A 14,478-nucleotide genomic window follows, 5' to 3' on the forward strand; every position below is an offset into this window, starting at 1 on the left:
CTGTTGTAACCTACCCTTGATTTTTTTTTTTTTTGGTAGTCTGGAACCCCTTAATTAATTAATTAGTTAATTAATGTCTTTAATTTATGGTACTTTTCTTGCATCACCGCTGTATTGGTCATGGCATTTCTAAAAACAAAAACAAGACTCCCCCCCCCCCCCCCGCCCCAGAAAGGGTGCCACAGATGGAAACCCTGTCGGAACTGCACTTGGAGGTCTGCAGTAAATTCACTCCAGCAAAGAGTTCCTGGAGCTCCTTTCCAGCATGTAGGCCTCACGCAGCTGGGACAGCTCTGGCGACCCGTCCAGCTCTGGCGACCCGTCCAGCTCTAGCGACCTGTCCAGCTCTAGCTGTCTCTGACCTAGGAGCGGCCGGCGGAGAGGGCAGCGCGCGGGGCGGAGCCGGGGCGCTAAAGCGCGCCCAGGCTCGCGCCCCCTTCCCGCGGCCCGCCGCGCCCCGGGAGTGAGTCTTTGTACAGTCAGGGCTTCTGCTGGGCAGGGCCAGCTGCTAATCTTCCAGGCGGACACCGGGGTGGAGGTGGGGGGGGGGCCGAGATGGGGCATATAGGTGGCGTCCGCTGCTGAGAAACACCTAGCGCAGGTAAAAGGGTGGCGGCGAGAGGGAGTTCCCACCTGTTGCGCTCTAAAAGAAATGAAGACTTGAGAAAATACCAAGGAGGGGCCGATCGGTGGCTTTCAGACGCGCCTGGAGCCCCACCCTCGGCCAGAGGAAAAGCCCCTTGGGTGCCAGGCCAGTGCTCCCGAGAAAGCCAGAAGAAAAGCGCCTCTCCCCGCGCGCCACCTTCTGTGCCTCGCACTCGTCCTGCGCGGCCTGCCCAGCCTGCACTCGGGCCGCGGCCTTCGGCCCCGCCGAGCCTTCCCAACCCGACCTCCCGGCGCCTCTCCCGTGACCTGTCCCCGAGTGCTCCCATGGCGTCCGCCCGCCCCGCACGCTCCCGGAGCGGAGCCCTGTGCTGGCAACTGCTGCTGACCCTCACGGTGAGTGGCCGCCCGGCTGCCGGCTCCCGGGAGGGGGTCTCCGCCCGATGGGGGAGCCAGAGGAAACTCTGGGGGCAGGGGTGGGTTGGGGGGTGGCGGGCAAAGCGGAGGGCAATGGGTCGCCGGCCGGTTGAACGAATGGAGGTGGAGGAGTGGGGGAAGGTTGCCAGGAAGAGGTTCGCGACCTGGGCGCCGCGCTCCCGCAAGGGAGGAGAAGGGTGTCATCGGGAGATGTAATCAGCGCAGGCAGACAGAGACGCAGACGCCAGCTGCGAACGCCCAGCCAAAACCGTGGCCTCTGGGGACGAGCGGGGAGCGCGGCTCCTCCGAGCCTCTGCCATTCCCGGGGAAGGTGCGATCCACTTCTGCGTCGGTGCCGGGTTCCGGCCACTGCGAAGGGAGCCCTGCGCGGACCGGGCGGAAACTGCTCGCCCTTGGGTCAAAGGGGAGAGGGCTACGCGCCTTTCAGGGGGCTGCTCTCCGCCTGTGTGTGAGTGTGCGTAGAGGAGTGGTCTCCACACTCGCGCCCGAAAACGGTAGATGGGCGGGCCCTAGGTGACCCTTTGTAGGGTTCCCATTGTTTGTCAGCGTGTGCGGTTGCCACCCCCTTAATTTTAAGGGAAATGTTCTTCCGAATCTCTTGTGCACAGAGACATCTGGATTCTTCTCCTAGGCCCTCTTAGTCTAAAACTGAGAAAGAACACGGTAGCAAAGTGTTCACTCCCCAAATCTGGGCGTGAGAAGGCGTGGCCTTACTTGGGGAGGGACAGTTCCCCATGGCCGGGGGCGGAGCGGGGAAAGGCAGAAGGTACAGGAATTCAAGGCCAATGGGCCGACCCTGGGAGAGTTTGGGATCAGAGGTTTCCCGAAATGGACTTCCTGAGTCCTCCAGGAAGAGAAAAATTAAATAGACCAGGTGCCAGAAAGTTCTCAACCTGGTAGTGTCCTTTCTCCTTGACCCCCAGGAATTGGAGCTCAAGTTGTCTGAAGGACAAGGGAACAAACCTGGACAACAGACAGCGGGAAGATTCCTTCTGGGAGTGCTGGAACGGGCGGAGGCGGAGGTGGGGGGGGAATGAAATATTCTGATAATTTCACTACTCAACCGCTCTTAGCTTACAGGCGATTCCTTCAATTTTTACGTCATGAAATTATAGTACCGTCATTCCGATGTCTTTCTCTAGGAATTCTATGGACTTAAATTCCCAGGGCACATCGGTATCACAGAAAGGTGATACCTTTCTGTGCACAACAATTAATATTTTACAGTTGAGAAAACTAAGAATGGCATAAATAACGGTCACAACATATGTAGTTGATGACAAAGAAATGACTTTGGTTAGATCCCTAATAAAGTTGCCGCTTTTTAAAGCACTGGCCATTATTCTTTGAAGGAAAAGGGGTAATTAAGCAGGGACAGTAATAGGTATGGGCAATAAATAGCACTGCTTTGCCTCTGCTTACAAAACTTTCTCTGTGTGCTCTCCCATCCTTTCTGGAAGAAAGACGATAAAGTGAATAAACTAAAGGTGACTTGTCTTAGCTTCAGAGCTGGATTGGCCAGAAGTGGGATAGGTAAAAAGCTCTGGCGCTGGCTACACCCCACATCCTGCTACATTCTTGGCTGGAAGGCGTGGTCTGAGTCCTTCTAGTTGTTCTGGTGTCTGTATGGATACCAGGGCAAAGTCTTGCCAGCCTCAGGTGGTTCTTACGCTTGTGAGCCTCAAGTGTGATGGATGTGTAAAGAGCATTTGAGTAGAAGGTATTATTAAGTAAGAGTGAATAATTCCTAGTCACTGGGGGAACACCCTTTACATTTCCTCCTCCCCATGCACCCAATTAATCCTTCACCATTCCACAAATCAGCTTCTCTGTGCTTCCTAATACAGCCTTACCTCACATGGGTCTTAACCACTTGAACTCTGGTTTCTACCTAAACACCGAACGAGGCTGCTCACTCTTCTAAGGTCACAAGGGATCTCCGCTGCTGAATATAAACCATTCCTTGTACAGTTCCACCTTGTAGCTTGTACCTTTATTGAAATTCACTCCCCTTTTTTTTCTTTTGATCTTCCTGTCCCTGACTACTCAGAATCAGACTCCTTATTCTAGGTCCTGTCCATGAAATATCATTATAGGTGTCTCCTTAAATGAAATTTATTTTGTTAGTTGGGATGTCTTCATTGAACAATACGTCTTTATATCTACCTAGTATGATGTGGGACACAGCAGTTATTATCTTCTCAAACAACGTTGCTTTTCTTCTCACAATATCCTGTAATTCAGTGAATGACTCTACCATACACCTTGTTGCTTAGGTAGGATGCCTGGAGGCTGCTTGCTTTTCCTTCCTCACTGCTCCCCTCATTCAGGGAGTATCATTAAGTCCCATTAAATCTACATTCAGAAATATCTTATGGATATCTTTGCTTCTATCCATCACCTCTGCTATTACTTTTTGCTATTACAGGGAATGTCATAGTGAATAAACGTGTGTATATATGGGATTTCACGTATGGGCAGATGTATGAATGAATAGAATAGATTACCAGAAGTAGGATTGCCAGATACAAGTATAAATGACTCTCTACTTTGGTAGATATTACTAGCTCCTTCACACCTGCATAAATGTTGTACATGACTAGATGGAAGGCTATTTTATAATGGATGGCACATCACATCATTGAGGATATATAGAGAGTATTATATATGTAATATATATTATACATAGTATACTAATATACTATACTAGTTATTATATTAATATATTATAGTATTATAGTATAGTACTACACTATGTATAATATGCTGTATTATATAGCATGTTATATTATACTATATTATAATATGTATATAGTATGAGACTACTTGATCTAGGCAGTCATTTAGCAAAAGATAAGGTTGAACCAATAACTCATGCAGAACACAGAGAAATCTAAACAGATGGAAGGTTTATGTAACATATACCATATACTTAATAAAAGAAAACATGGTGAATTCCTATTTAAGTTTGGAGTCAAGAAGGGCTATCTATGGTTCACGTGGCTTAGATTTCAAAAGCCATTTATTAATATTGAGAAAACCAATTATGTCAAATTATAACCATTAATATAAATATATTATAAATATTATAAACAATATAAATCAATTATATTAAGGCACACACACAGTTGTCCATGGCAAAAAACCCAAACCAGACAAAAATATTATAAGTAAAGTCAAAGAGGTAACTGAAATTGGAAAAAAAATTGCAGATCATATTTTAAAAAGGCTAATCTACGAGTATATAAAGAGCTCTTATAAATCAAATAGTCCAACATGAACATTGATATGAAAAAGTCCCATAAAGTAATAAAAATGGCCCATAAAAATATTTCAGCCTCACTCATAATAAGAAAAGATGTAGTTAAACTTCAATAACATGTTCCTCATTTGGCAAACATCCAAAAGTTTGAGGACACACAGCATGGGCAAGAATGTGGTGAAATAGGAACTCCTATAAATTGTTGGTGAGTGTAACAAAGTTACATTTATGGACTGTATACAGTTACAACAAATGCAAACAGAAACTGTTTTACTTCCTTTCCAGCATCTAATATCTTTCTGCCTATTCATATATAATACTGCAGTTTTAATTATGAGACTTCGTAGAGTTTTTAAATACCTGGTAGGTCTAATATCTTTTCATAGCTTTTCTTTTTCATAATTTTCCTACCTATTCTTAGTTTTTTATTTTGCCTTATGATCTTTTAAATCAGCTTGTGTACTTCCAGAAAAAATACTGTTAAGATTTTTATTGACATCATGATATTTATAATTTAACTTAGTGGAAATCAATGTATTTATGTTGATTTATTTTTTTCAAAATATTGATACATCTTTCTTCTTATCTGAGTCTACCTTCCTGTCCTTCAGAAATGTTTTCAGATTTTTCTTAAGTAGGTTTTACATGTTTCTTGTTGTTTACTCCTTGGCTTTTAAACTTTTTATTGCTTTTGAAAATGATTCCTTCTCTTTCATTATATTATTTAACTTGTATTTATGTGTATAAAGACTAATGATTTCTGTATTCTAATAGTTGTTCCTGCTCCCTTACTGAAATTCTTTATTGTTTTATAGTAAGTTATTAGTTGATTTCTTTGAGTTTTCAATTAGTCCTATCAAATGCAAATAGAGATTCGTTTTTTACTTCTTCCTTTCCAGTCCATAGGTCATCTAATATTTCTTTCCTGCCTAATATATTTTAATGTAAAGTTAACTATAAATGATGACCTTGGAAAGTCTATGTTATTTCTTAGTTTAGTTTATGCTTTCCCATAGATGTTGTGATTACAACAAAATATAATATAAAAATCACATTAAAGAAGTAGTTACGAACTCCTGGGGGGCTTTTTTTTTTTTTTTTAATCTAAGGGTTGTTATTGAATTTGGTCAAATGTCTTTCAGCATCTGTGGTAGTGATTACACATGCTAGGCCTCCTTTAAACTAATCGGTGGCTTGAGGTTCCCAGACCAAGCAAATAAGGTGACAAATCCATTCAAGGACTGGTTTGTCTCAGGATCCCTCTACAGCAAAGGTTTTCCATTTGGGGGTCTCAGATTAATGTGGGCAGCTCTTCTCTTAGATCTTAGGCAGGCCTGTGCTTTGATTTTCTTCTCTTTTATTGAGGCCAAACAACCAGAGTCCAGTCTTCTTAGATCAGATGTTGCATCTGATCACTACTCTGTTTGAGTTTGATCCCCAGTTTCTGCCTAGCAATTCTTTGCTAGATGGTTTAGGAGGGTTAACAAAAAAAAATATCCATCATTTTTCATTTTGGCATTTTTCCCCCCTGAATGATCTAGCTGCTATTATTGGAAGTGAGAATCATTCTCCTGATCCATTCTCCACGCTGCTCAGAACTCCCTTACTCTGATAGGAAGCTGCTTATGTCATTTATCCGCTTAAAGCAAATCTTTGGTTTCTTACTATCTTTAGGGAAAAAAAAGATCCGCATACTTTGTTAACATTATTCAGAATTTACCCCACACCTGCCTCTCTGAATCCATTTTCTTTTATTTTTTTTTTAAGATTTTATTTTATTTTTAAGTAATCTCTACACCCAAAGTGGGGCTCGAACTCACGTGAGTTCAAGAGTCGCATGCTCTACCAACTGAGCCAGCCAGGCACCCCTGAATCCATTCAAACTTTGCCCCTCTTGTGCTGTGAGCATCAGGCTTTTAAGATGTTGTTCTAAGATCTGTGTCATCTCTGGGCTTCACATATGCTGTTTCTGTATTTGGAACAGAGAAGCTCTGCCCCTTTTGACGTGGCTACCATAGCCACTCTTCAGTTGACCTTACCTAGCTCTTACACCATGAGGCTATCCTATCACCTTAGACCTCTCTAGCAGAACATTTATCCTACTTTATTGAAATTACAACTGTGTCTTATCCTTGAATTGAATGTGTCATGGGGATCATTGTTACTGCTCTGTGTCTGGTACGCAGTACACATTCAGTAAATATTAGTTAAATTCATGAATGAATGGATGTCCAGGATACTGTTCTCTAAAGTATTGAATTAATCCAGCCATTTTTCACTTCTCTGCTGTTTTCACCTTAGTCCAAGTCGCCATCCTCCGTCTCTCACATTTCTGCTGGAACCTCCCGACTGGTCTTCTCGCTTCTGCTCTTGCTTCTCTGTAGTCTGTTCTCACGTGGCCACCAGAACGAGTCTGTGTACATGCTCACCACATGATGCTGCTCCACAGCTTTTAAACCTATGGTTGCTTCTCTTTGTACTCAGAATAAAATCTATACTCCTATTATGGCCTTTTAGACCATATGTGATATGCCCATGACTGTCCCTTTAATATCACCTTGTATCACTTCACCTCACTGTGCTTTCCTACCATGACTCCCTTTTTGTTCCTCTAGTACACCAGGTAAAATCCTCTTTCTGGGTCTTTGTTCTGGTTTTTCTTCCACCTGGAAGACTTCCCAGTTAGTGAACTGGTTTGCTTCCTCATTTCATTTGGCCTTCTGGTCTTCCCTTTGTCACCTTTTCTCCCTGCTTTATTTTTCTTATAACATATAACTCCTGGCTTTATGTGATCTTTGTGCATTTATTTTTTTGTCTCATTATAAAGTAATCCCCATGAGGTCAAGGATTTTGCTTTGTTCACTGTTGAGCACTGCCTTGTACCTAGAATGCAACCAGTAAATGTTGGTTGGATGAAGAAGTAGATGCATGCTTTCAACCACCCTGAGTTGGACTCATCACACATCTCATTTTACTCCTGTTCTAAGATAATTCAGCCAATGAACGTTCTTCTCATCTTTTAATATCCAATCCAATAGGGGCGCCTGGGTGGCTCAATGGGTTGGACGCTCTGCCTTCGGCTCGGGTCATGATTCCAGGGTCAGGGGATTGAGCCCCACATCGGGCTCTCTGCTCAGCGGGAAGTCTGCTTCCTCCTCTCTCTGCCTGCCTCTCTGTCTACTTGTCATCTCTGTCAAGTAAATAAATAAAATCTTAAAAAAAAATATCCAATCCAATAGTATCTTCACTGTGTCCATCCCTAATTTCCAAATGACATGTAATCACTGCCTTGCCTGATCCTCCCTATTTAACTTAAATTGGATAATTAAATATATATTGGAATGTGTAGTAGAAATAAAAAATGTGTATTAGGAATAAAATTTTAATCCAAATTTTTGATTTTTTAAATTTGTGTTTATAGACTTTGTAAATATAGTGTCAGTGCTAGTCAGCTATCTTGCCTTTGGTCAAAAGCCTTTGCAAAACTATAGAATTGTGAATCTTTCAGAAGTGTGCATTACAGTTTTAGACAGAACAGAATTAAATTTCACTGTGTTCAAATATATATTATATTGGAATTGGTTGCCATAAATCACTAACTCATTTCAAAAATTTTAAGTGAAATATTTTGTAAAATGACCTTACTGGTCACCTACGAGAAGATGCGCCTTCAACATAAATTTGTATTTCAAAGTTATGTGCTTGTTTGTATGGGTCATAATAAATAATCTCCAGGTCGCTCCATGAAATGAGTGGATGCTTCTCTTTAAAGCATTGGGTTTTTGTTTAAGATATTATTGATTTGGTACCATGGTTCATAGGCAATTGACTATTAATTGAAACTCTTTGCTGACTCTGTAAATTTGTTTTTGTTTTTCCTAGTCACATACCTGTGCTGCCTAAGTTTTTAGTGCTCTCACATTGGTTGTCACTCAGTTCTCCAGAGACTCATTACATTAGTGAATTTACTATTAACTCCTTTTTATAGAATAGGAACAAAAGCTAAGAGGGTAAGGGATTCTTGGGGTTTACGTGCTTTGTGAAGGAGGGAGCCATGACTCTTGGTCTATTGTTTTATTCTTCCTCATCAGACAATTTTGTTCTGATTTCTACTGCAGTATATGTTTTTAAATTTGATTTTGCTAGTTGTAGAAACTAATTTATAATTATGCCAATTCCTAATTTATATAAACTACGTCTACATTAAAAGGATCTTTTTTTAATGCATAATTACTGATTTGATGTTTTAGATCTTAACATTTGCCTGTGATGCCTGCAAAAAAGTCATACTACATGTTCCCTCCCAACTAGATGCTGATAAATTTGTTGGTAGAGGTAAGAAACTGCTAAAATGTATGATAAATCTTACTTGGTATGATCTTGTAAAATTAGTGTCATTTTAAAAAGGATAGCTGTATTGGAATTAATAGTTAAAACTAATATAATACGTTATCATTTGTAATACATACAATGTCATTCCAATAAAAGGAATATTGTTCTTTACTGAAAAACATGATTATATGAAATAGATAAGAAGGTTTAATTTGACTAATAAATAATTATTAATATTTCTGCTACATGAGGTTGAGGTATATATTATTACATACTTATTTGAAATTGAGAAGTAGTATTGAATCTATTTCTTGAGTTTAAAGGTAATTGTTTTTGGATTTTAATCATAAAACATTTTAGCATTTTACTGATATATATTTCCACAAATGCTTCTTATAAACTATATACTTTTTTTTTTTTTTTTTTGAGAGAGAGAGAAAGAGGGAGAGAGAGTAGGTCAAAGGTGCAGAGGGAGAAGGAGAGAGAATCTTAGGTAGGCTCCGCTCAGGATGGAGCCTGACGCCAGGCTCAGTCCCACAACCCTGAGATCATGACCTGAGCTGAAATCAAAGCACACTAAACCATCTGAGCCACTCAGACACTCCATATCAATTAATTTTTCTCATATAACTCAAATGTGCAAGGAAAAAGCAGACCAATGAGAACGCAGAATATAATGACTCTAACAATAGATGCAAAGGGTTAAGAAATATTTTAATTTAATAACTGCTGATTAATGTTCCAGATTCTGTTTAACTTAAGTTTTCTCAGGTGTTGCTCTATAGGTAATTTCAGTTAATAAAGAAAAACTTCTTTTGGTATTGGTTTACCTATTCAAACACTGGAACTCACATGCTTTTATTTTAGGACAAATGTCTCTTTTTTTAAAAGGATGTAAAGTAGGTATTAGAAGTGACATATGTGTTTATGCACAATTTAATTAACCATGTAGTTTCATATATTCTTGCAAAAAATGCAACATTTACTAGTGTCAGTGTAATTTTAACTTTTTGGCTCCCCACCCCAACAAATGCATAGATCGCTGTTAGCACTATATATTGTTTTGTTTTATTTTACAAATGATTGTTGTGTGTGTGTATTTCCTACAGTTAACCTGAAGGAATGCTTTCAATCTGCAAATCTAATTCATTCAAGTGATCCTGATTTCCAAATTTTAGAAGATGGTTCCATCTATGCAACAAATGCTATTCTTTTGTCATCCGAGGAGAGAAGTTTTACCATATTACTTTACAACACTGAGAACCATGAAGAAAGGAAACTGCGTGTTCTTTTACAGCATCAAACAAAGGTACACCAAACTATAAAAATGAAGTATAGTGAGTTGTTTTCTGCAGGTGTAACATTACCAGGGAAGATGTGAAATCAGAGAGGATGTGGGATAGTTTAGCTTGATGAAGAATGGAAACCATCGTGCAACCTAACAGTGTTCACATCGTGGAAAAAGTCTTATCTCATCAGTTATTCTAGGTTGTCATTGCTTTTCATATGGGATAGGAACAGAGAACTTGGGAGGCTACAGCATGGGAACTTGAGATTGGACACAAAGAAGCATTTCTTAATCTTTCCTCTAGAATAGATTTCTAAAACAAATTTTGAAACTCTGTTTCTGGAGGTCTATATGTATCTTAGACAGCATAATATGTAGTCTTAAAAAGTAGATGACTAGGGGTGCCTGGGTGGCTCAGTGGGTTAAGCCTTTGCCTTCGGCTTAGGTCATGATCCCAGGGTCCTGGGATCGAGCCCCGCATCATGCTCTCTGCTCAGCGGGGAGCATGCTTCCCCGCTCTCTCTGCCTGCCTCTCTGTCTACTGGTGATCTCTGTCTGTCAAATAAATAAATAAATAAAATCTTAAAAAAAAAAAAAAAAGTAGATGACTATTTTAGGTTGAGGTTCAGACTTCATGCATGCTTATGGGACTCTGACACCAAAGATCCAGATGATTTCTATTCAATCATCGGCCATTATTCACTGCAGTAGCTTGAGAATTGTCACCATTTTTCTCTCCTCATTCTGACACAGATCTCTCTGTTGGTCCGTGGCTCTTCTTAGCTACTGGTGAGTGGAAGGTGCATATGCTAGATTTGGAGGGTCACTCACTTAATTTCTCTTCCTTGCATCTCTCGCCTCCCATGGTTTTGCATGGCAATATGGCAACAGTAACGTTGATTTTGTTTTTGTTTTTTAATTTTGCTTTTAGGCTTCCAATTCCATCTCTCTTTCTTCCATATTCATACCAAGTTATTTTCTCAAGAGGATTGATGTGATAACAGGACCGCTATTTCTTTGTTATCTTTTTGCAGTGTTGACATTTAGTTTGGTTTTCCACCATGGTTTTTCACCTTTCCAGTTAATCTTCATGAGAGATGGTCAGAATTTCAATGTTTGTCAATAAAGTAATCATTGACTTTATTATTTTTTTCCTGTGTTCTAAATTAAGGTATTAAAGAAGAGGCATTCTAAAGAAAAAGTTCTAAGACGTGCCAAAAGAAGATGGGCTCCTATTCCTTGTTCAATGCAGGAGAATTCCTTGGGTCCTTTCCCACTTTTTCTTCAACAGGTACAGTTTACTGTCCTTTCACTGTGGACTTTAATTGTTTCCATTTTCCTTTTTTAAATTTGGACAATGAATATGCAGTTATTTAAAAATCAGTTCTGTCTGAATACATGAGTGAGTATGTGTATTGTATGTTTCAATAAATGGGTATATGGGTATATGGCCAGCATATACTTTTTTGCAGTTTTAGTCATGCAAAATCCATATATGAAATTATTAAATCCACCTAGCACTCTCAAACACATGGTTCCTTAATGAATTTTCATATTAGCATTCATGTCACTTGGACATAGCCTAGAAACCCCAAACATCTTCCATAATAGATGAATTTGCTGACACCAGGACAAATGCTATGAAGGGCAAAAGACACAAACTTCCTTTCTATTGTTTATCCCCAAGTCCACTACTGAAATCATACTGGATCCTTTCTCTCTTTTTAACTTTTAGTAGCAACCTCAGCAAATCTTTCCTTCTTCCACTAGCCATTGCCATGACCATTCAGTCCTTGACTTGGGTTTCTTTTCTCTCCGTTCTTGAAATCTGAGAGAGAACTCTTCTTTATATCCCACCGACAAATTTAATACAGCTGAGAGAAGAGCATATTGAATTTGGGAAAGACATTATTTGAAAATAATTGTGTGTCATCCTGACATACAGTCAAGATATTACTAAAAGGATCAAAACAACTTGGGAAAAAATTTCAAGTACCAGAATATCACATTTGCCAGGATATTATGTCATTTGTATTCTCACTCATTTCCACTCCTCCCTTCAGCTCAGCTTCAATAATAAAAAAGATGCTGACAAATAACAGAAACTAACTAAAGAAAGCATTTCCCATGGTTTTTGCCCTGTAGACAGTAACTTTAAACCTAGCAACTCAGATGTTGTGTTATGTATAATAAAAATTCAAGCTTAAAAAATTGACGAAAGTGTAGTTTTTCATGCTCAGAATACTTTGTTTTCTCAGACAGTTAAAGTCTTAAATGTTGGGTCCACATAGGTAACATTTAACCTTTAAAGTATTTCTCAGTTATTCTGGAAAGCTAAGACGCTACTACGTTGTTTTCCTCATGCCTTGCTCTTGAAATTTCTCAAGTATTAGGCTTCCTTGTTCTATTGCTGTTTTTTATTCATCCATGGTAGTAAATTAAAGGGGCAATTGCTTATTACAACAAAAATGGCAATATGATTGCATAAATATATATAGATGAAAGTTATACTAAAATAAACTTTTGTCTCTTCTGTATATAATATCTACTTTCCAGATTCAATCTGACACTGCACAAAACTACACTATATTCTATTCCATAAGAGGACCTGGGGTGGACCGAGAACCTATGAATTTATTTTATGTGGAGAGAGATACTGGAAACCTGTATTGTACTCGTCCTGTAGATCGTGAGGAGTATGAATCCTTTGAGGTAAAGTCTGAAGTTTATGTATCGTATTAGTCATTGTTAAGTTTGGCTGTTTCACTGCCCATTCTCAATTCATTAATCTTTTTCTGTTCTCTGAGCTTATTGTCTATGCTTTGGCTACATCTGATAGCACAGACCTGGAGCAAAAAGAGTTTTATAGAAAAAAGAGCATTAGATTCTTAGATTGGTCTTAGTGTGATAGTTTTGCTTTTTTAAAAAAGATTTTATTTCTTTCTTTATTTTCTTTATTTATTTTGTATATCAGAGAGAGCACAGCTGAGTGGGGAGAGAGGCAGAGGGGGAGAGAGAAGGAGAGGGAAAGAATCTCAAGCAGACTCTGCACTGAGCACAGAGCCCCATAGAGGGCTCCATCTCAGGACCCTGACTGAGATCACGACCTGAGCTAAAACCAAGAGTGTGACACTAACTGGCTGAACCACCCAGGTGTCCCTAGGATTGAATATTTAGATTTGGAATCGCTATAAGAATGCCTTCTACGTACCTGTGATGCTTTGCTTTCTCTGAGAACGGTTATGAGAAAAATTGGAATTCAAATTCATATTATAAAATTAAAAGAAATATATTGCATTCCACACACAGTTCACATCCGTGCATTTGTTCTATTTCTGACTTTCCTTTTTTTAAAAAGTAAAAATTTCTCATGAAGAGGATTATCTAACTTTAACTAGCAATATGCATGAAATCCTAATTAGGAGAATATAAGATAATATTCTAGTTAACTGCACCTGGGGAGTTTGGAGTCCTAAGAATCCAAAGTTATTGAGGATTCAGAGAGTGGTATTTAAAATCCATGCTCTGGAAACTTCCACACAAAACAAAATAATAGAGAAACAGAAAGATATTCAAGGCTCATGGGTTGGAAGAACAAATACTGTTAAAATGCCCATACTATGTGAAACAATATATAGATTTAATGCAATCCTGGTCAAAATGCCAACAGCATTTTTCACTGAACTAGAAAAAACAATTTTAAATTTGTATAGAACCACCAAAGACCCTAAATAGCCAAAGCAGTCTTGAAAAAGAAAAACAAAATTCCAGACTTCAAGTTACATTACAAACCTGTACTAATTGGGGTGCTTGGCTGCCTCATTTGCTGAAAAATGTGACTCTTGATCTCAAGGTTGTGAGTTCAAGTTGATATTGAGTGTAGAGATTACTTAAAAAAATAAAATAAAATTTTTCAAAAATAAACAAAGGGCACCTGGGTGGCTCAGTCAGTTAAGCATCTGCCTTGGGCTCAGGTCATGATCTCAGGGACCTGGAATTGAGCCTCACATCTGCATCCAGCTCCCTGCTCAGCAGGAAGTCTGCTTCTCCCTCTGCCCCGCCCCCTGCTAGAGCTCCCTCTCCCTCTCTCTCTCAAATAAATAAATAAATAAAATATTTTTAAAAAAAGATAAACAAAGTCGTACTAATCAAAACAGTATGATACTAGCCTAAAAATAGAGACCTATATTAATGGAGTAGGATAGAAAACCCAGAAACAAGCCCACAATTATATGGTCAATTAATCTTCACCAAAGGAGGAAAGAATATGCAGTAGGAAAAAGACAGTCTCTTCAACAAATGGTGTTGGAAAAACTGGTCAGCTACATGCAAATGAATGAGAAGAATGAAACTGGAATACTTTCTTATACCATACACAAAAATGAACTCGAAGTGGATTAAATGTAAGACCTGAAACCATAAAAAGCCTAGGAGAGAGCACAGGCAATAATTTCTCTGGTACTGGCCATAGCAACTTTTTTTCTAAATGTCTCCTGAGGCAAGGGCAATAAAAGCAAAAATAAACTATTGGGACTACATCAAAATAAATAGCTTC

The 14,478-nt window shown here is 39.4% G+C and overlaps 1 protein-coding gene across 2 annotated transcripts in view; it reads left to right on the plus strand.

Annotated features, from left to right (window-relative positions):
• Positions 1-540: 540 nt before the first annotated feature.
• DSC2 (desmocollin 2) overlaps positions 541-14,478 on the plus strand; it is a 36,406-nt gene continuing 22,468 nt past the window's right edge. For both annotated transcript variants that reach the window (XM_080821293.1, XM_080821292.1), the window contains exons 1-5: positions 541-999; positions 8,554-8,638; positions 9,745-9,944; positions 11,095-11,214; positions 12,480-12,635. In XM_080821293.1, coding sequence (XP_080677419.1) covers positions 931-999; positions 8,554-8,638; positions 9,745-9,944; positions 11,095-11,214; positions 12,480-12,635 — 630 coding nt within the window. In that variant the 5' untranslated portion in view covers positions 541-930. The remainder of the gene's footprint in view (positions 1,000-8,553; positions 8,639-9,744; positions 9,945-11,094; positions 11,215-12,479; positions 12,636-14,478) is intronic.

This window comes from Martes martes, assembly GCF_963455335.1.
Source record: "Martes martes genome assembly, chromosome: 13".
NCBI lineage: Eukaryota > Metazoa > Chordata > Mammalia > Carnivora > Mustelidae > Martes > Martes martes.